Below are 20,982 nucleotides of genomic sequence, written 5' to 3'. Positions count from 1 at the left end.
ATTTGTTGTGTTCATGATAAAAATAATATTTAAAAAATTATTTTAAAAATGGAAAACGAGCCCCGGACTAGATATACTTCTGGGCGCACATGCGCACTAGGCAAATTCAGGAAATGCCCTGATATCAGGAACTGGCGGAGAAAAGTTATATTCAGCAATTCAGAGACTGAAACGAATACACCAGATGACAAATATTTAAGGAGCGAATTGATATACAATCCCCAAATCAGCTGTAAATGTAAATAGTAAAACAAAGCTTAAAACGATGTTTGAAAAGGCGTACTCCTACTCCTCACTACTTATGTTGCTAATGCAGTCTCGGACATTCTGATTGGAGAAAGCCGGTCACATTACACTCTTTGCGGATGACGTTGGCTTATAGGTTTGTTCGCAGTTTCGGACGGAGAGGAAGTCTCGGGGACAGGTAATACGACCATATTTTGTATTTGATGTTGATATTGGTTAAAATAAGGTAATCGCTAATGTTTGATTGATAACAACTGAAATGTTTTGTCCCTTGCCGTTTGAAAATTACTACAGTAGCCAACTAGTTTACTGCATTTATTGTTGACAACCAGAAGAGGAAGCTTTTTTGACAAGCTAACGTTAGCTAGCATAACACAACACAGTTAGTTAGCCAACGTTAGGCCAGGGCCAAGCGTTTTACCACGTTCCATCTACAAATAAAAATGTTATCTTGTGAAAATACACGCACTAATAATCAGCTAAATTGACTAACGTTACTGTTATCGTATCGGGGCCAATCGTTTCTACCTTCAGACCATCACATCAGGCTGCAGAATAGCCACTACTAACGTTAACTTAGTCAGCTAGTTAACGCGTTACCTGGACTTTTACTCTGCCGGTACCCAAACGACATTCATCAATGTTGCAGTTGACAATATGTGTATTATTGATTAAAATATATATTTTTTGTTTTTATTTATTTCACAAGTACAAACCCTCAAGGGTCAATAGCCCCCCCCCCCCCCCCCCCCCTATGATCAGCATTTTCCTCAAGTCTTTACTCTGCCTGCACCCACAATTTACATTTGATTTATTCATCACTGCTACAGTTATGATGATGTGTGTAGTTGTATTTCTCTTTTTTAATTTTTAATTTACCATTTTCATTATTTGATATCACTTAGTCATGCATGTTGGAGGGCGGAGATTGTCACTACCCTGCAATCACACCTGCAACCCTATACATGTGACTATTAAAACTTCTTATGGCTGGGATCCCGTTAAGGGGATTGATATGACAACAGCCAGTGAAAGTGCAGGGCGCCAAATTCAAAACAACAAATCTCATAATTAAAATTCCTTAGACATACAAGTATTTTACACCATTTTAAAGATAAACTTGTTGTTAATCCCACCACAGTGTCTGATTTCAGAAAGGCTTTACAATGAAAGCACAACATATCATTGTTAGGTCAGCACCTATTCACAGAAAAACAGACATTTTGTTCGGTAAAGTACATATTTATATCCAAAAATCTCAGATTACATTGGAGCGTTATGTTCAGTAATGTTTAGCTTCCAAAACATCAATTTACAGAAATACTCATAATAAACATTGCTAAAAGATACAAGTGTTATACATGGAACTTTAGATAAGCCTCTCCTTAATGCAACCGCTGTGTCAGAATTTTAAAAAACTTTACGTAAAAAGCACACCATGCTATAATCTGAGTACAGCGCTCAGAGCCCAAACAAGCTTTCAAGATTTCTGCCGTATTGTGGAGTCAACAGATGTCAGAATAGCATTATAAATATTCACTTACCTTTGATGATCTTCATCAGAATGCACTCCCAGGAATCCCAGTTCCACAATAAATGTTTGATTTGTTCCATAAAGTCCATCATTTGTCAAAATACCTCCTTTTTGTTTTTTTCGCGGGCAAGTCCATGCGAAAGTTCAGACAAGAAGTCATATTACAGTTCGTGGAAACATGTCAAACGATGTATAGAATCAATCTTTAGGATGTTTTTAACATAAGTCTTCAATAATGTTCCAACCGGAGAATTCCTTTGTCTTCAGAAATGCAATGGAACGCAAGCTAACTCTGTCACGTGAACGTGCGTGGTCAGCTCATGGCACTCTGCCAGACCCATGACTCAAAGAGCCCTCATTCCCCCCTCCTTCACAGTAGAAGCATCAAACAAGGTTCTAAAGACTGTTGACATCTAGTGGAAACCTTAGGAAGTGCAATATGACCAATATTCCACTGTATCTTTGATAGGCAATGAGTTGAAAACCTACAAACCTCAGATTTCCCACTTCCGGGTTGGATTTCTTCTCAGGTTTTTGCCTGCCATATGAGTTCTGTTATACTCACAGACTTCATTCAAACAGTTTTAGAAACTTCAGAGTGTTTTCTATCCGAATCTACTAATAATATGCATATATTAGCAACTGGGCATGAGTAGCAGGCAGTTTACTCTGGGCACCTTATTCATCCAAGCTCCTCAATACTGCCTCCAGCCATAAGAAGTTAAGTATATTTAAAACCAAATACTTTTAGACTTTTACTCAAGTAGTATTTTACTGGGTGACTTTCACTTGTCATTTTTTTATGAAGGTATCTTTACTTTTACACAAGTATGACATTTGGGTACTTCTTCCACCACTGCCTACATGTACAAATTACCTTGACTAACCAGTACCCCCGCACATTGACTCGGTACCGATACCCCCTGTATAGAGCCTCGGTATTGTTATTTTGTCAATTTCTTTTATTTATTTTTTTAACTTTATTTTATTTTTTAAACATTTTTCTTACCCCTTTTCTTGAATTGCATTGTTGGTTAAGGGCTTGTAAGTAAGCATTTCACTGTGAGGTCTACACCTGTTGTATTCGGCGCATGTGACAAATAACATTTTATTTGAACCCAGCCAGAGAGAGGCATATCATACTTTCTTTGGATAATTTCGTAGCACTGCTGGTAGTACTGAATTTGATATTGTATATACATTCTGCCTTTTCTGTTTCTCAATTTCGGTCACATTTGTAGGTCAACAAGAATTTTAGCAAGACCATGACTGTTTACTTCTTTCATGCCATGTTAATCATATTTGAGTGTTTTTGCTTTCCTTTGCCAACATTTCCAGACAGATTTTAAGTGTAAAGAAGCCCACCACAACCATAATGGCTTGCAGCAATGTTTCTTGTATCTTTACTGTTCTGTATTTTGTATGGATCAAAGCTACATTTTCTCACCCTCTTTTCAGAGAATTGGTCTACTTTCAGGTTCGATTAAACCATCAGTCACTCTCTTTGCAGCTTTTAGTTTTGAAGCTGTTTATTTCAATGTTGTTATTTCCTCTCTCTCTAGTGATGGGTCAGGAAGCTGGCAAGTCAGCCTGGCCCAAACCGGCTGTTGGATATCACACAATAACAGGAAGGAGATACGGCAGGAGGCATGCATACGTTAGCTTCCGCCCAACCTCTGCCAAGCACAGGAACCCAGCCAGTGTGGAGGGTTGGCCAGCTATGGAAATGGACGGTGTCCATAGAGGGCATTCCAAACGTACGTTCACGGTGCAAGTACATCTATTATGCGCCTTCTCAAGTCCCATTTGCAGTGCATTGATTGTCTGAGGGACAAGATGTAGTCTGAGTCTGAAGAGCATATTTGTCTCTTTCAAGCAATGATACAGGTCTATATTTCTGCATGTTAACAATGATAACAAGGTCAGCAAATCAATGGAAGTTGTGTTTATTGTTTTTGTGATATCATCCATGGCAGACCAGTAAGCAGATTGTGTAGTGAGCAGCAGCATGTGAGTGAGTGAGTACTGTATAGCTTGAGGTTTGGATTGATTTATCCTGTGACATGGAATGCAGTGTGAGCAGCTAAGCCTATGAATCCCTTATTCTGCTCTTTAATAAAATATGTCTGGTTGGAGCTGCTGCACGCTATATCTGTATTCAGAAAAGAAGGACCGCTCTCTTCTGTCTTTGCTCTATTGTCTCTCCTCCTTTCTCTTTCAACAAGTGTAATCATTGTGTATTGACAAGTCATGGTAGACGTTTTGTTTTTAGCTGTGACTAAATGCCTCTCTCTCCTCTACCTTCAAAAGGGAACATCTCCTCGACACTTCACACCAGCTTTCCTGTGTCATGGAGTTCGGTTCGCCCAGACGTAAAAGCCAAATCTGGCAAAGATCCTCCCCACAAGAAACAGTCAACTTCTAGGAAGCCATCGGAAGCCCGCTCCGTCCATTACAAGAAACTTAAGAGTGACCAGGACCAAAATGTTTTGAAGAAAAGTGGCGAAGCCAGTGCGTGGCCTATCTCCGAGGACAGTAACCCTTCTAATTCTAGCGTATTGAGCTTTGTAAATATTGATGCTTATGAGCCGGACAGTAGTGGAGGCGAGGAGGAGGAGGGGCAGGGCTCCGACCTGTCTCACGGTCTCCAGAAAAGACTGGATGACATGATCTTTGAGCTGGGTAAAGAGTTTGACTATCTCAGCGGTTTGCACTCGTATTTGTATACAAAATCGTGTGACGGGACAGACTGTTCCCTCAGAGACACTGAGTCAGTGAAAGAATCTAGAACCGATCCTAAATCAGATTCAGACACAGAGGAACCCCCTCCTGAGAGGAATATATCAGAACACAACGGAACAGATCACATGGAAAACAGCACTGAGGACCACCATACACCAGATAACCTAGCAGCCAGTGGCTCTCCCATCGGTCCCAAAGGTCCTGCCGAGCTGGGGAACGACAACCAGAGAGGGACACAGTCGGAGATGGTGGTGAGGCCCAAAATTCGTAAGCAGACGAGTGAAACGCACCTGGAGAAGAGGAAGAGTTCTCACCGCGAGGAGGTAGACTGTGGCTTAGCCAAAGAGGCCAGCAAGACCAAGTGTGTGTCTGCACCTCCGTTCTTTCTGACGCAAACAGAAAGGCCAAACCAGGAGATGCTCTTTGATTTTCCTCAGACTGAGTCGAATGGGTTTAGCCCTATAGAGCGGTGGTGTGAACATGGAGAGGCTGGTAGAAAAATTAATTCAGATGAAGAGGATACCTGGGAAGATCTGGAGGATTTCAATGAGACGTGTGCTCCTTTCATGAAGGCTGAGGAAAGGTATTATAATATACATTATATATACATTTTTTACATATGACCTTTTTCTTGGTCTTAGAGCCTAGTAAAATATGACAAAATGCACAGCAAGTGTGGATATGGTCAGTGAAATCTAATCATAAGGATTGGATTGTGGTGATGGAAAATGTCAGTTAAACCTTAGCAGTATAGTTTGTCTGCATTTTGGAATTATTCATAAATGTAGACCGGTCATTTTCTAGATCTCTGATGAACCATGACATTGCAACGCGCAATGTTATTTAGCCTTTCTGGGAAAGTGTGAATACGAAGCTCTCTGTTGTCCCGATAAAATATTAACTGAGGATTGAGGAAGCAAAGGTTGCCAGCGAAGGTCTTGTGTTTACAGCTAAGACCTCTGCTAGAGGATTAGTTGGGGTGTCGACTCGGGTAAAATGGTGTGTGTGTGCGCATGTTTACACATCCTTGCGCGTGTGTATCTGCAGCTCGGAGTGCAGCGACGGGGAGTGGTCGGCCTCGTGGACGTCGGACTCTGGCCTGGAGAAGGAGCGCCAGAAAAGCTGGGAGACTCTGCCCGGCCTGGACGAGCTGCACATCAGCAACAACAGCAGTCTGGAGGATGTACCCGAGCTCAGCCTGCCCCCTGCGTAAGCACCATAACACAGACCTTATATACAGTTCTCCTGATAAATGCACCGTGATGATACAGGCCTTATATACAGTTCACTCCTGATAAATACACTGTGATGATACAGGCCTTATATACAGTTCACTCCTGATAAATACACTGTGATGATACAGGCCTTATATACAGTTCACTCCTGATAAATACACTATGATGATACAGGCCTTATATACAGTTCCCTCCTGATAAATGCAATCAATTGCTTGAGACTGGTCTAAATGCATGCACTAATCTGGAGCAAGGCAGGCCTGAGTAGTTAAATAGAAACTATTCAAATTGAGACTGGGGACCACTGCACTCAGACTTTGCATTCGTCAGTCAACTGTATGTATATATAATTTCATTGGTAAGCACAGCCAGTCCTCAGATGCACACCTCCATGTGTTACTGCTGCGATGTTGAACCAGGGTGTGGACTGGAATGACGATTAAGCTAAGTGCCACAGCAGCACACTGTCCAAGCAAGGTCTTCCATTAAATCAGTCGAGGCAGGCTGAATCATTCCCGTGGATATCGATTTTGATGAGTTAAGTAGTTAAGCTGTACAGTAGCTCTGGCTTGTTTGCATATGTGTATAACTTGATAAATAGCGAGCTGCATAGCCTACATTTTCCAGTACATACACTTTTATTTTCAGTTGCAAGGTGAAAACTTGGTCGGCCACAACGAAAATCAATGTTCCTTATTGGACAAGTTCCTCCCTGTTTCAGTCTGTTTTCTTCTGTCTGGTGCCCAATGAACATAGCCCTTGTGTGTGTGTGTGTGTGTGCAGGGAGCCTACACCTCTGGAGGAGGGGGAGATTCCTTGGTTGATGTACAACGGAGAGACGGGCAGCAGTAGTGACGAAGACCCCGATGGCATGAGTCACTTTGTCCACCCGGGCCTCTTCATCCTTGACGGTAACAACAACCTGGAGGATGACTCCAGCGTGAGCGAGGACCTGGACGCTGAGTGGAGGTGGGGAAACATGAAACTTTTTACTCCAAATTGTGAGATGCACTGAGTGTCCAAAACATTAGGAACACCTTCCATGACAGACTTTCCAGGTGAAAGCTATGATCCCTTATTGATGTTACGTTCACTTCCATCAGTGTAGATGAAAGGGAGGAGACTGGTTAAAGGAGGGTTTTAAGCCTTGAGACATTGATTGTGCATGTGGCCCATTGAGGGTGAATAGGAAAGACAAAGAAATGTCAGTGCCTTTTTTGAACTGGTATGGCAGTAAGTGCCCGGCGCACCGGTTTGAGTGTGTCAAGAACTCAAGCACGCTCAAGTTCCCCGTGTGTATCAAGAATGGTCCCCCACCCAAAGGACATCCAGCCTGCTTGACACAACTGTGGGAAGCATTGGACTCAACATGACTCTCGACACCTTGTAGAGTTCATGCCCCGACGAATTGAGGCTGTTCTGAGGTCAATATTAGGAAGATGTTCCTAATGTTTTCTACACTGAGTGTATAATTTAAGGCTCTTTTGTGTTTAGAAGCTATTCTCATTGACAAACATTTAAAGGGAGGCAGCTTCATGGTGTTCATGGTGTTTTCAAAACAACTGGGAAATCGGGGAGAAAAAACAAGGTCGAATCATGACGTCAGTGATCTTCTGGTCGGAGCTCTAGAAAGAGGCCCGAGTTCCCGACTTGGAATTCTGAGTTGGTTGACTGTTTTAAAGCGTATTTTTCCCAGTCTGAGCTTTTTTTTTCTGCCTTAAACTCACTGAAGTCTGAGATTTACGAGTTTCCAGTTGTTTTGAATGCGGCGGAAGTCATGCTGGATTGACAGCATGGTCAATGTATTCAACCTTTTCTGGCCCATGGTGTCGAATGTTAATACTTTTTAATCTTTGAAAAGAGACACTTCAACCAAGACTTGGACCACAAACCCTCTCCATTGAATAGCAGGCTAGTGATTGCGTTGCAACGCTTGCAGTTAGCTTCCTTCCAAACTACTCATTGTTGAATTCTTGACTACTAACTTGTAATGGCCGATGAGCACCGATACATTTTATCTCTAATTTCTCTGCCCTGAACGACGCGTTGCCACTGAAAAGAAGTCTCAAATACAGTGATAATGTACATTTCAGCTGTTTCAAAAACATTGCAATGCTATTAGTATTTTTACTGCTTGAATGTTGGGCACGGCTAGACAATTCTGTTAATACTGCCCTGCTTAGAGGGGGGCAACTGTCCAGCGAGTGTCTTGCGCCTCCTCGATAGGTAGTGTTCAAGACCTGAGGATTTCTCAAGTTTGAATTACAGTCATGTCTGTCGAGAAGCAATGCATCTCGAATTTCTTGAAATTCTCATCATAGAAAATGGATCCTTTGTTTCCCGGAGGTGTGAATGTTTGCCTGTACTTTGTTGACTTTTACAACATGGTAGTTTCACTTCCTAAATGTAAGATGTATGTAAAGCCAGGAGTTTTCTCTGACCATGTGAACTGACCAGGTAAAATTGACATGGTATGCTAATGTTATGAGAAAATTCTACATAATTAAATGCATTTTGTTTTGCTTCATCTTAGGTTGCTTGATGACTTTGGAGAGGGCTTTGGGATGGCCCAGGCTATTTCCTATGTGGATCCTCAGCTCCTCACATACATGGCTCTTGAAGAGCGCCTTGCCCAAGCTATGGAGGTAAGGCCCAAGTCCTAGACTCAAGGGACAGCGAATGCACTGCTGCGTAATCACTATGGGACCTCGTTCTAGAGCACCTGGTTAAATTGTGCATAAGATGTATGGTTTAATGATCATCTCTAAATGGTGAAACTAGTGAAAATACAGTATATATGGTTACTGTAACATTTTGCAAGTTTGCTTCATTTACTATCATCTTAAAATGAAATATGGAATTCTTTTTTGCAATATTGAATTATTTTATGTTATGCTACTTTCCTTGATTTGGACAATATGTGTTACTACATTAGACAAGCTCATGTTTTGAACACATCGAATTGGGGGGGTATTACACATTATTTTTGTAAGTATAAAAGTTTAATCATCATGGTGAATTAAGATGGATTGCTTAAAACAGATCAATATCTTTGATTTTGTACCTTTTTTAAAACATTTTTTTTTTAGATTGGTCATTTTCTAATTCAAAAGGACAGACTAGAGAACAATTCTGGGCGGCCTCTCTATAAAAGATACACGGATTTGACAAACTATCACTGAAATAGCAGCCAACAGTTGTCACTGCTGATATCCTATAGCGGGTCGTGTTTCATTGAAAGTGGTTTGTTCCATTTTCTGTGATGGCAGCCTTCCAAAATGTACGTCTGCAATTCCAAAATATAGATAGTAGCCTTCTACGAATGATAATCTAACCAATCATATATAGATTATTCCACGTTTCCGTGTGGTCTTTGTATAATGTATGTTTAAAAAGCGGACACAACCCAAACGTTTTGCCCCCGTTCTATTGATTTCAATGTGTAATCGATATGAGCGATTTAACAAAACTGTTGCGTTACACTTACCGCGTTGGCATCAGTTCAGCTGGCTGTCTTCTAGAAGTTGTCCTCTACCAGTGATGTATACTGTTTTTTTTGTTGAGCTGTGCTAGTTTTTACAGGACGTGCAACCTGATTTCCCTGCACCACTCGCTCTATTGATTTCAATGTGATATCGACACGAGTAATCGACAACAGTGTTTCCCTTAATTTTTCCGCGACACCCTTATCAATCGAACACTTTAAAATGTAGCAGACAGTCTTCTGCAGGTTGTTCTCTAACCAGTGATGTAAAAAATATCTCCAGTTTCCATTTTTTGGAGATCTAATCTATGAGTGATTTATTGCCACTTATCAACTTGTATACACAGTTTATGGTGCTAGTTTTAATAAAATACAAGTAATATGATTACTGTTGTGGCACACGTAGGTTGTACATTTTATGTTTAGGTTTTCAATATATCACAAACTGTTTCTGCGTATTGACTATTGATTTGGACACTTCAAAACAGTGTTTTGACTTTGGGCTATTTATCAAAAGTTCTTGTCAACAGGAAGCAGAATGGCATCATTTTCAACTTGTTTCAGGAATATGAATGGAACTTTCAACATTCATTTCCAATAGTATTCTACTTAATCAAGTAAAAACTGCTGAATGAGTCAAAATGTGCTGTGATTTTATTTATTTTGATCATTCAGAAATCATGATAACTGGTTTGCCTTGCCTACAATGACACGAGTCACTTAAAGCATAAGTGCAGACGGAAGCATCTTAGGACCATATTTGTTAAACACCATTCCATCTCTAAAAGGTTTGTTTCAAATGTGCTTTTCAAGATGGTGCCATCCTACGTTGACAGACCGTGTTGCGGTCTTGTACAACGTCAAGACACATTCCTAAAAATGTGTAACTACATACACTATCATTTCGTTGTAACTACCACGGTTTGTTGTAGCTACCACGTTGGCACCTGATGTTCTTCTGTTTGGTTCACAGGCGGCTTTAGCCCACCTTGAGTCTCTGTCCATCGACGTGGAGCAGGCTCACCCTCCTGCAACAGAACAGATCATCGAGTGTCTGCCTCAGATCACCATATTGGAGGTCCACAGTGGTAAGTTCAGTGCTAGAAGACCACAGTGGTAGGACCACATCTTGTCCTAACAGACTAGCTCTTCCCTTCGCTCCTTTTTGAAATGGCTGTATTGTTAATGTGTGCAATTGCCCACTTTGCATTGGGGGAAAATGGAGATTGTCACTCATTGTGGGTGTAAGTAGCTAAATACTGCTAAATGTGCAGTACTGTAAAGAATTCCATTCATTGGTCAATGTTGAAATTCAGAATGACCTTTGAAAAGGCTCAAGCAAAGCCATATTTTCAGTGGTGGAACGAGTAAGATTAGTTATTTTAATTTGGCATGCACTAATTACTGTAATAGGCCTAGGTAATGCAGTGCTTAATACCAACAGGATGAGTGCCTTTTATATCAGAATAAAAATAAAACATGTAGCCTAATTAGTGGGACTATCCACTCTGTAAATCCCCAACCTCGGTATTTAGTCAGTTTTACCATTAGCCAACCAGCAGTCCAGTCCAGACTAACTGTCTGAAAGAAATTAGCAACTAATATACTATATATATATACAAAGTATGTGGACACCTTCAAATTTGTGGATTCTGCTATTTCAGCCACACCCGTTGCTATAGGTGTATAGAATTGAGCACACAGCAATGCAATCTCATTGGGAGCTTCATGAAATGGGTTTCCATGGCCGAGCAGCCAAAGATCACAATGTGCAATGTCAAGCGTCGGCTGGAGTGGTGTAAAGCTCGCCGCCATTGGACTCTGGGGCAGTGGAAACACGTTTTCTGGAGTGATGAATCACGCTCTACCATTTGCAGTTTGGCGGATGCCATTAGAATGCTACCTGCCCTAATGCATAGTGCCAGTTTGGTGGAGGAGAAATACTGGTCTGGGGCTGTTATTCATGGTTCAGGCCCCTTAGTTCCAGTGAAGGGAAATCTTAACGCTACAGCATACAATGGCATTCTAGACGATTCTGTGCTTCCAACTTTGTGGCAACTGATTGGGGAAGGCCCTTCCTATTTCAGCATGACAATGCCCCCGTGAACAAAGCGAGGTCCATACAGAAATTGTTTGTCGATCGGTGTGAAGAACTTGACCTCAACCTCAGCCCTGACCTCAACCCCATCGAACACCTTTGGGATGAATTGGAACGCCGACTGCGAGTTAGGCCTAATCGCCCAACATCCGTGTCCGACCTTACTAATGCAAGTCTCTGCAGCAATGTTCCAACATCTAGTGGAAAGCCTTCCCAGAAGAGTGGATGCTGTTATAGCAGCAAAGGCGGGAGCAACTCCATATTAATGCTCATGATTTTGGAACGAGATCTTTGACGAGCAGGTATCCACATACTCTTGGCCACGTAGTGGTATAAAGACTTAAAGCTCTGTTTATTAGTCTGCTAACTCTGCCAGAAAATGGATCATAAAAAAAGAGGGGTTTCACAATCTCTCAACGCGTTCCGTATGGCAATATCCCGCTGTTACAGAGCCGATGTGATGCCATGATAGGAAATAACTGTAAAGTGATGCATAATATGAGTCATAGGCACATAATGTAAATGTGAGAGAGGGGGAAAGAACATTTTCATGCACTGGCGCCGCGTCAAGTTTATGACACGCCAGGCGTCCTCGGGAATAAATCACGGCATGCAGGCGTTGAGGCAAGATGGCCGCCATTCGTCACGCCATGTGGCGGAGCGTACAGTTCCATCTGTGTGCACGTGGATCTAGCGATTCGAGCCTGATGGAACGTGAATGCTTGGGGCTGTGAATACAGAAGTGTGGTTGAGGCTGGGGCTGTAGAACATGAAGTGATAGATGGCGCAGCGCCGCTCTCTGACACTTACAATTAGTACTTCCTGTGTGTCTCCGTGTCAGTATGACTGGGCCTTTCTCGGTGTCTCTTTTTACATTATTTGTCCTTTTCTCTATGCATCCCTCAATCTTTATCCTTGCCTTTCTGTCCCCCTCTCTCTCTAGGGCAGGAACAGTGCTGTGCCATCTGCTGTTGTGAGTACGTCAAAGATGAGATTGCAACCCAGTTGCCGTGCCACCACATGTTCCACAAGATCTGCGTGACTCTCTGGCTCCAGAAGGTGTGTGGATAATTACTTATTTTGAAGCCCTTTTTTTAAAGACTAACCTTTCATGTACATGATCATTTGCATGTAATTTAAATGATGGTGGCATCAGTCTAGCACCTGGCCTGTGTCAGTCTTTTGTGATGATTGTTTATATTGACTTATGGTATCTTCTTTCTCTAGTCTGGGACTTGCCCTGTCTGTCGTCACGTCCTGTTGCCGGTTGTCGCGGAGACCCCTGCACCCACCTCGTTTGTGTCGGACCAGTACATCCCTCCGTCCAATCACAGCGCAGCCGGAACGCGGTGAATCCACAAGAGGCCTCTAACGCTTAAATTAAAATAATTACTTTTTCTGTCACTGCCTCTCCGCATTTTAGCACGTCATGAGGTTTATTTAGTTCTGCACATGTAAGTTCCATGTCTGAGTGACAGTTCAGGCTTATTTTCTGAGAAAATATTATCTGTGTAATCAAGTTTTTGTTATGAATGTATGTCTTAATGAAGGATAGGAAATTGCAATTTGTTTAGCCCAGATTTTTGTTAACGCATTTTACATGCACTTTTTTTTTTTTTTTATACAGATGAAAGCACTGCTTATTATGCACCTTATTGTACTCATTTTCTAAATCATTTTGTTTTCCGTGTTCAATAAAGGCTGTAGTGTGGGTAAGGCTTTGTCTTCAAGAACTCTATCAAAATCATAACTTCCTTACTCAGTTTGTATAAAAGCCATTCATACGAGGGAAAGATTAGGCACTACACCATCTCTCATACAATTTACCCATTGTAAGCCTCTGGTTTGCTGTTGAATGAAAAAATGAGGATCAGATATTTAAATTCATCTCTGCACCTCCCCAAACAGATAACACTTGAGATTGAATTCAAAGAGCCAAAAAAGATTTATTGCAAGTACACAGTATAAAAAAAACATGACATGAGATTTGATCATTAACAAGGGGAATATACAGTTAAGGACATTTTTTTCAATTCTTACTCTGAAGTGGGGTAACCGTGTAACATTAATTTGATCACTTAAATCCAGTGCATTGTCCACTTTTTACTTTAGATATGGTCTTTATTAAAAGGGAAACATGTTGAGTGAAACAATTAACACAACAGTACTAGTGTGCCTTTTTCTGATAGTGTCTTTAACATGGCCAAAAGTGCAATCAAAATATATAAAGGTCTCTTGTGGCAATAAATATCCCAGCTCTTTAAATTAGTCTGACACAGACTCAAATATTAGCAATATACCTTAGGAAAAGCGCTCAATAAGGCGCATACTTTCGAACGCTGTAAAGTTGGCCTTGGAGTAAATAAACGATGATACAGCACAAGACAGTCACATTGAATTGTGAAGCAGAATTACAGTCACTAAAAAAACATGAGTAACAAAAGAAAATACAATTCCATTCACCACAGATGTAATAATGGTTTGCATATCATGCATTGGCCAGTAGCGTAGAGGTGAATCTCCAACTACCCATGGCAAAATCTAGACTTGGTCACTTTGCATGAGAATAATACAAATAGAAAACAAATTAAACCATAGAACAAATTCTATAAAAACACTGGCAAATATCTTAAGAGACTGAAATTAATACAAAATGCTATTTTAGTGTCTCAAATAAATAAAAGGGTTACTACAAAAGGTGTATGCCTTACATTTGTTTAAACAGAAATATATTGTGCTCATCAACCAGTAGTTAAGATGTAAGCACCCATTCATTCTACACCTTTTTGTTATTGAAGACAATGTTAATAAAAAATTTACGTACAAATCAATGGTTTGGTGTTTAGAACTAAAGCTGTAACTAGGTCATCTGGAATGCAGGAAAAACAATCTGGAGGTAATTTGACTGGAGAAACGACTCAACAACTGTTACTCCTGTCTCAAATGGCAACCTATTTACCATGTAGTGCACTACCTTTCACATATAAGTGCACTATGGGGAATATGTCATTTGAGAGAAAACAGATGAGGTCATGACAGTTTGACATTGTATACACAGGATAGGAAATAGGAGGATCTTTCCAAATATCTTTTATACATACTAAAAATGTACAAACAATCATGCAGATACAGACGCAAAACATAGACAATGTTTTCTTTATCGAAGAAACAATCCTATAGAGCTACACACCGATAAAGAGTGACCTACATTTGCACGATTGCATTTTTTCAGATTAGTATTCGAAAAACAAAATGTAGAAAAAGGTTATAGCATTTACAAAATACAGGAAGAGGAATGTTTGATTGTAAAATTCGAAAGACAAGTGAAACTGATGGATGGATGTGATGTGTTTAATTCAAAGAAGATGCTTTTAAAGACACATCTGGACTGTCAGCACAAAATGGCAAGGAGCTTGGCTACATGGAGACAACATGGCAGCCTTAGAGGAATGACCCGAATACAGAAGCGACTGGAATAGCTAATTCACTATAGAGCCAGGAGAATTTCCTGGTCAGGAAAAACTGTAGCCCCTAGTTATTGACTAGGCCTAGGGGCTCAATTCAATCCGTGGTGCGGAAAATTCACGGTAAAGCACGATTTAAATTTAAAAGGCAACGTTCCCGGTAAACACTGCATTGGTCGGCTCAATTAAAATTATCTTTACATTTCAATCACGCCATACCGCGGATCTTCCGCGAATCGCGATACAGATTGATTCGAGCCCTTAGGTCCCAGAGTTTTATCCTGGTCATGACGCATGGTCAGATAAAACTCCTGGCCCTAAGTATACTTAATGAAAACTAGTTCACTGTTCATTACTGAATGCAATGTCTATCAACGATTTACAATTGTGTTTCACAAAAATAATTGTCTGAAGTAGAAAATACCACATATGAATGCCTGAAAACTGGAGTTCCTTAAAACTGTCATGGCTAATGTAACAGCGGACTGTTTTTGACACGAAATGCGAAAATGTCACATTTCACGTCAGATAGTACAGTTATGATACATTCTAATTCTCAGATCATACAAAAGTAGTGAGGTTGTAACAACTGACCAATACTTAGCAATGAGGCAGCAATCTGGAGGGTCTTAAATTAAATCATTCAAAGTCAAATTGTATTAATTACAAATACACAACTTAGAAGTTCATTCACTTTATAATTAAGGCAGTATTATTTCAATATTTCTGCATTTTATAGCCTGAATAATTATAGGAAAATGGTGTAACAAATTGCACTAATCCTTGTATGTTAAACTTAAAAGGTCTCCTAGATTGAATGGTGTGAGTGAAGAGAATACTTGATCTTTGGAAAGACATTGTAGCTGAACTCAAAATCTTGTCACAAACAAGACTTTAAGCTAGAAGTATTTTTCTTCCTGGAAAGTCGAAAAGTCAAGCTTGAGACATACAATAATAACCCCGAGGTATGATCTGCTGGTAAAGAGAACAACAGGTTCTCATACGCAATCTGTCTGAAGACTGAAATGAGCTACAGAGTGCATCTACCTTATCAGTCTGTTTTGGAGGTTGCACAGCTACACGGGGCCCCAGAAACCTTTTTCACGTCCTCATAAACCATCCTACCTTAACAGGACCAAACTCGGGGCCCTAAAAAAAAAAACACTTGGAAAATTTTCATTATTGTGGCTATGAATGAATGATGAGCAATAGCAAAACAGCAGAAGTCATACAGTGAACTCCAAAAGTATTGGGACAGTGACACATTTGTTGTTGTTGTTTTGGCTCTGCACTCCTGCACTTTGGGTTTGAAATGATACAATGACTGTGAGGTTAAAGTGCAAACTGTCAGCTTTAATTTGAGGGTATTTTTTTATCCAAACAGAGAATCGTTCAGAAATTACAGCACTTTTTGTATATAGTCACCCCATTTTAAGGCACCAAAAGAATTAAAACAAATTCACTTATTTGTGTATTAAAATAGTAAAAACGTACGTCTTTGGTCCCATATTCATAGCACACAATGACTACATCAAGTTTGTGGACGCATTTGCTGTTTAATTTGGTTGTGTTTCAGATTATTTTAGGCCCAATAGAAATGAATGGTAAATAATGTATTGCGCCATTTTGGAATCACTTTTACTGTAAATATGAATATCATTTGCTTCTAAACACTTCTGTATTCATGTGGATGCTACCATGATTACAGATAATCCTGAATGAATTGTGAATAAGGATGCACAAATAGCATTTGTATCATTTGTCACTGTCCCAGTACGGTTTGAGCTCACTGTATGTGCAACGGGAGCATCGTTTTACGTATCACACACATCATCTTTCCATGTTTGCATGGTTTTGCTCCAAAATACCTGACGTTTACTGAGGTTCAGTAAGAGCTGAAAGAAAAGAACAGGAGTAAAAGAGCACCAGGTTCAAAAAGAAATACGGTCCTATTTTGACAATGATCCAAGCTAAGCAGAGACCTCTCTCCTTGATAATGGCTCAAAACAGTTGCATAGGCAAATAACACAGTGATTTTGTGACAAAGTATAAACCGTAAATACAATCACGACGAGTAGCATCAAGGACGTAACGTTCTGTGGTTGTAAGGGGATGATTCCCTGGAGGTGATGCATGACTTGGTCCCCCTTCCCCTACCTGGGTGCTATTTCTTCTTGACCGAGGCCAGTTCTTTCTGAAGGTCGGCAAACTTTGGCCGGTTTTCAGGCTTGTACTCCCAGCACTTCTGCATGACTTTGTAAACCTCATCAGGGCACTTCTGTGGACAGGACATTCTGTAGCCTACGATGGGGGTGAAAGACAGACAGACACACACACACACACACACACAATTTCAGTGAATTTCCTAGGATGGATTGAGGCAGGATAATCAGGGGTATAAGGTTGGAAAACACATTACCAACCAATGCGGTTCTCTTCACGACTACTTGTAGTTTTTCAAGTAATTGGCTCTAAGGCCAAATCCAATGAAAGAGAACACAGATGACTCACTCAATGGTCAATGCATAATTATGGTGGCGTTGTCTTTTGAGTTCTCTCATTACCTTCAGTTTTATACCTAAATTGTACACCGTTCATTCATTCTTAAAGACAGTTACCAGTCAGAAATGCCTTCATCAGACCACTAATGGTCACATGTGGTGTCCGATATCATTAGCAAATCTCTAAAAACAGGCAAAATCATAAGATACAATCGGTTAAACGATCTTGTCAACAAATTACTGGAGCACATACTCCTCTGGCCACTGGCCTAAAAGAATCAACAACAGAGGAGTTGGCTAAAGCACAAACGGATCCGGCCACCAAGCTAACACAGATATTCTGTCAGACAAGGAAATCAAGACGACACTCTGAACCCTTGGAGGGACGTCTTCTTACCTTTCTCCACTTGCTCTCTGGCCTGCTGGTTGGTCATCCCAGGGTAAGGACACACTCCGAGACTAAACGTTTCCCATAGGAGGATCCCATAGCTCCACACGTCACTCTCCGAGCTGTATCTCCCTGGGACAACAACAACACTCTCAGCCACCATGTATTGGAGAAGTAATGTGGTGACATGTTGGGGATGTTGTGTCATCAAAAAGCTATGCTACCTTCTGCAGACTTCAAATCATATACTCCAAAAAAACACAATTAAGAGCTGTTTTCTTCCCTAAATACCAACTACTGTAGTTGCATTTTGCTGGGTAAGGCCAGTGTTGTGGGGTTAGGCTAGTGTTAAGCACATAATGACAAATATATTTGGAGGTTTGATAACGAAATTGGTGAAAAGTAAAGCCTCGCAGTTTTACCATAATTTAATGCCTCTGGAGCCGTCCACTTGATGGGGATCTGTTTGAGGCCGGACGACGAGTATATCCCATCGTCCTCTTGTCTCGACATCCCAAAGTCGCTGATCTTCAGCAGGTTGCTCTCTCCCACCAGACAGTTCCTGGCAGCCAGATCCCTGTGGGAGACAGACAGAGGGACAATATCACTTTACCTCAACTTTTACTCCATCTTCCTCAGATCACGGGGGCGGGGGGGGGGGGGGGGGGGGTGTAGACAAAAAAAAAGAGTGTAGGAAAAAAGAGAGTGTAGACAAAAAGAGTGTAGACAAAAGATGGACTGTGGTGGGTTCTAAATACAACAACAACACAAACAGCCTTTGTTTGGATATTAACGATATGTGAACAAACAAGTCACTCATGACCACAACCTTTAACAGGCATTTCAACTGAAACCATTGCTCTCAGAGAAGTATTAGTCAATAGTTTCTATACCATGACAAGACTGGCAACATAGCGTCTGGCCGCTCAGCTAGATAGCCGTTCTCACCGTTATTTGCTGCCCGCCCCAACATCCCCATCAAACAAGCAATTTATGCGCACGCACACACGCGCACGCACAGACACATTGGGTGTAGTAGCTAGAGCAGAATATTTACAGAACAAAGTGAAAGGATGTAGAGGTAGAGCCTGCTTATCGTGACAGATGCTAGCCATATGAATAACCATCATTTTAATGTTCATATTAACAAATGGGCCATTAAATAAATGACTTAAATAGTAGGCAAATCAGGACATCTAAAACACATGTACATGAGTAGGGATAGACGGGGATCTCAACTACTACTGTACATGTAGGTCAAAGGTCACCATAGTGTCGATGATGTGAACATTTATAATCTACAGAGAAAAAACTCATCCGCCAGATTGTTTGGGCCCTACTGCAGGTGGATGGGATGACCCTGTACCATCTGTGTGTGTGTGTGTGTGTGTGTGTGTGTGTGTGTGTGTGTGTGTGTGTGTGTGTGTGTGTGTGTGTGTGTGTGTGTGTGTGTGTTTGTGTGTGTGTGTATAAGTATGCGCAAGAGTGTGTGCGCATATCTGTTTGTGTGCCCACGAGACACGTACAAATTGAGCCCTGTATCCCTCCCGTTTCAATTCCACAGCCCTGCAGCCCCTCTGTGAGGAGGACTACAACTACTCAATATAAACTCAGCAAAATAAGAAACGTCCCTTTTGTAGGACCTGGTCTTTCAAAGATAATTTGTAAAAATCCAAATAAATTCACAGATCTTCATTGTAAAGGGTTTAAACACTGTTTCCCATGCTTGTTCAATGAACCATAAACAATTAATGAACATGCACCTGTGGAATGGTCGTTAAGACACTCACAGCTTACAGACGGTAGGCAATTAAGGTCACAGTTATGAAAACTTAGGACACTAAAGAGGCCTTTCTACTGACTCTGAAAAACACCAAAAGAAAGATGCCCAGGGTCCCTGCTCATCTGCATGAACATGCCTTAGGCATGCTGCAAGGAGGCATGAGGACTGGAGATGTGGCAGGACAATAACTTGCAATGTTCGTACTGTGAGACGCCTAAGACAGCGCTACAGGGAGACAGGCCGGACAGCTGATTGTCCTCGCAGTGGCAGACCACGTGTAACAACACCTGCACAGGATCGGTACATCCGAACATCACACCTGTGGGACAGGTACAGGATGGCAACAACAACTGCTCGAGTTACACCAGGAACTCACAATCCCTCTAACAGTGCTCAGACCGTCCACAATAGGCTGAGAGAGGCTGGACTAAGGGCTTGTAGGCCTGTTGTAAAGCAGGTCCTCACCAGACATCACCGGCAACAACGTCGCCCATGGGCACAAACCCACCGTCGCTGGACCAGACAGGACTGGCAAAAAGTGCTCTTCACTGACGAGACACGGTTTTGTCTCACCAGGGGTGATGGTCGGATTTGCGTTTATCGCCGAAGGAATGAGCGTTACACCGAGGCCTGTACTCTGGAGCAGGATCGATTTGGAGGTGGAGGGTCCGTCATGGTCTGGGGCATCATCGGACTGAGCTTGTTGTCATTGCAGACAATCTCAACGCTGTGCGTTACAGGGAAGACATCCTCCTCCCTCATGTGGTACCCTTCCTGCAGGCTCATCCTGACATGACCCTCCAGCATGCCAATGCCACCAGCCATACTGCTCGTTCTGTGTGTGATTTCCTGCAAGACAGGAATGTCAGTGTTCTGTCATAGCCAGCGAAGAGCCCGGATCCTATTGAGCACGCCTGGGACCTGTTGGATCGGAGAGTGAGGGCTAGGGCCATCCCCCCAGAAATGTCCGGGAACTTGCAGGTGCCTTGGTGGAAGAGTGGGGTAACATCTCACAGCAAGAACTGGCAAATCTGGTGCAGTCCATGAGGAGGAGATGCACTGCAGCTGGTGGCCACACCAGGTACTGACTGTTACTTTTGATTTTGACCTTCATCCCTTTGTTCAGGGACACATTATTCCATTTCTGTTAGTCACATGTCTGTGGAACTTGTTCAGTTTATGTCTCAGTAGTTGAATCTTGTTATGTTCATACAAATATTTACACATGTTAAGTTTGCTGAAAACAAACGCAGTTGACAGTGAGAGGATGTTTCTTTTCTTGCTGAGTTTATTTTTCAAAGAGCTTCTACTGTTTCTGCTGACTGCCAGCACTGAGCTGCAGAGTTGGGACAAATTAGACTGTCACTCAGGGATACTGGTCCCGGTGAGATAAGTAAGAGCAATGCACCGGAGATGATTTGATGGCCCCGCTGTGCTAAGAGAAATGTAAGACTGATTGCAGCAGCAGCAGCACCTCACTTTCTCTTGCTACGACTATCTGGCTTGG

At 41.6% G+C, this 20,982-nt stretch overlaps 2 protein-coding genes across 4 annotated transcripts in view; one reads left to right on the top strand and one right to left on the bottom strand.

The window, feature by feature from the left end:
* The first annotated feature begins 139 nt into the window (after positions 1-139).
* pja2 (praja ring finger ubiquitin ligase 2) lies at positions 140-13,055 on the top strand. Its single transcript, XM_055874985.1, has 9 exons — positions 140-424; positions 3,343-3,537; positions 4,091-5,105; positions 5,570-5,731; positions 6,541-6,726; positions 8,291-8,402; positions 10,215-10,329; positions 12,283-12,398; positions 12,567-13,055. Exons 2-9 carry the CDS (start codon positions 3,345-3,347, stop codon positions 12,690-12,692), a joined length of 2,025 nt encoding a protein of 674 aa, XP_055730960.1. The 5' UTR covers positions 140-424; positions 3,343-3,344; the 3' UTR covers positions 12,693-13,055.
* Positions 13,056-13,265: 210 nt separating this feature from the next.
* fer (fer (fps/fes related) tyrosine kinase) overlaps positions 13,266-20,982 on the bottom strand; it is a 36,033-nt gene continuing 28,316 nt past the window's right edge. For all 3 annotated transcript variants that reach the window (XM_055874975.1, XM_055874978.1, XM_055874976.1), the window contains exons 17-19: positions 18,115-18,269; positions 17,702-17,824; positions 13,266-17,104 (exon numbers count right to left, since the gene is read on the bottom strand). In XM_055874975.1, coding sequence (XP_055730950.1) covers positions 16,968-17,104; positions 17,702-17,824; positions 18,115-18,269 — 415 coding nt within the window. In that variant the 3' untranslated portion in view covers positions 13,266-16,967. The remainder of the gene's footprint in view (positions 17,105-17,701; positions 17,825-18,114; positions 18,270-20,982) is intronic.

The sequence above is a fragment of the Salvelinus fontinalis genome, chromosome 21 (assembly GCF_029448725.1).
Source record: "Salvelinus fontinalis isolate EN_2023a chromosome 21, ASM2944872v1, whole genome shotgun sequence".
NCBI lineage: Eukaryota > Metazoa > Chordata > Actinopteri > Salmoniformes > Salmonidae > Salvelinus > Salvelinus fontinalis.
This window is presented reverse-complemented; position numbering and strand designations above follow the sequence as displayed.

Coding starts and splice junctions, on each gene's coding strand:
- pja2 (XM_055874985.1), top strand. CDS start 3,345: ATGGGTCAGGAAGCTGGCAAGTCAGCCTGGCCCAAACCGGCTGTTGGA. Junction 5,732..6,540: donor GAGCTCAGCCTGCCCCCTGC/GTAAGCACCATA, acceptor GTGTGTGTGCAG/GGAGCCTACACCTCTGGAGG. Junction 6,727..8,290: donor GACCTGGACGCTGAGTGGAG/GTGGGGAAACAT, acceptor GCTTCATCTTAG/GTTGCTTGATGACTTTGGAG.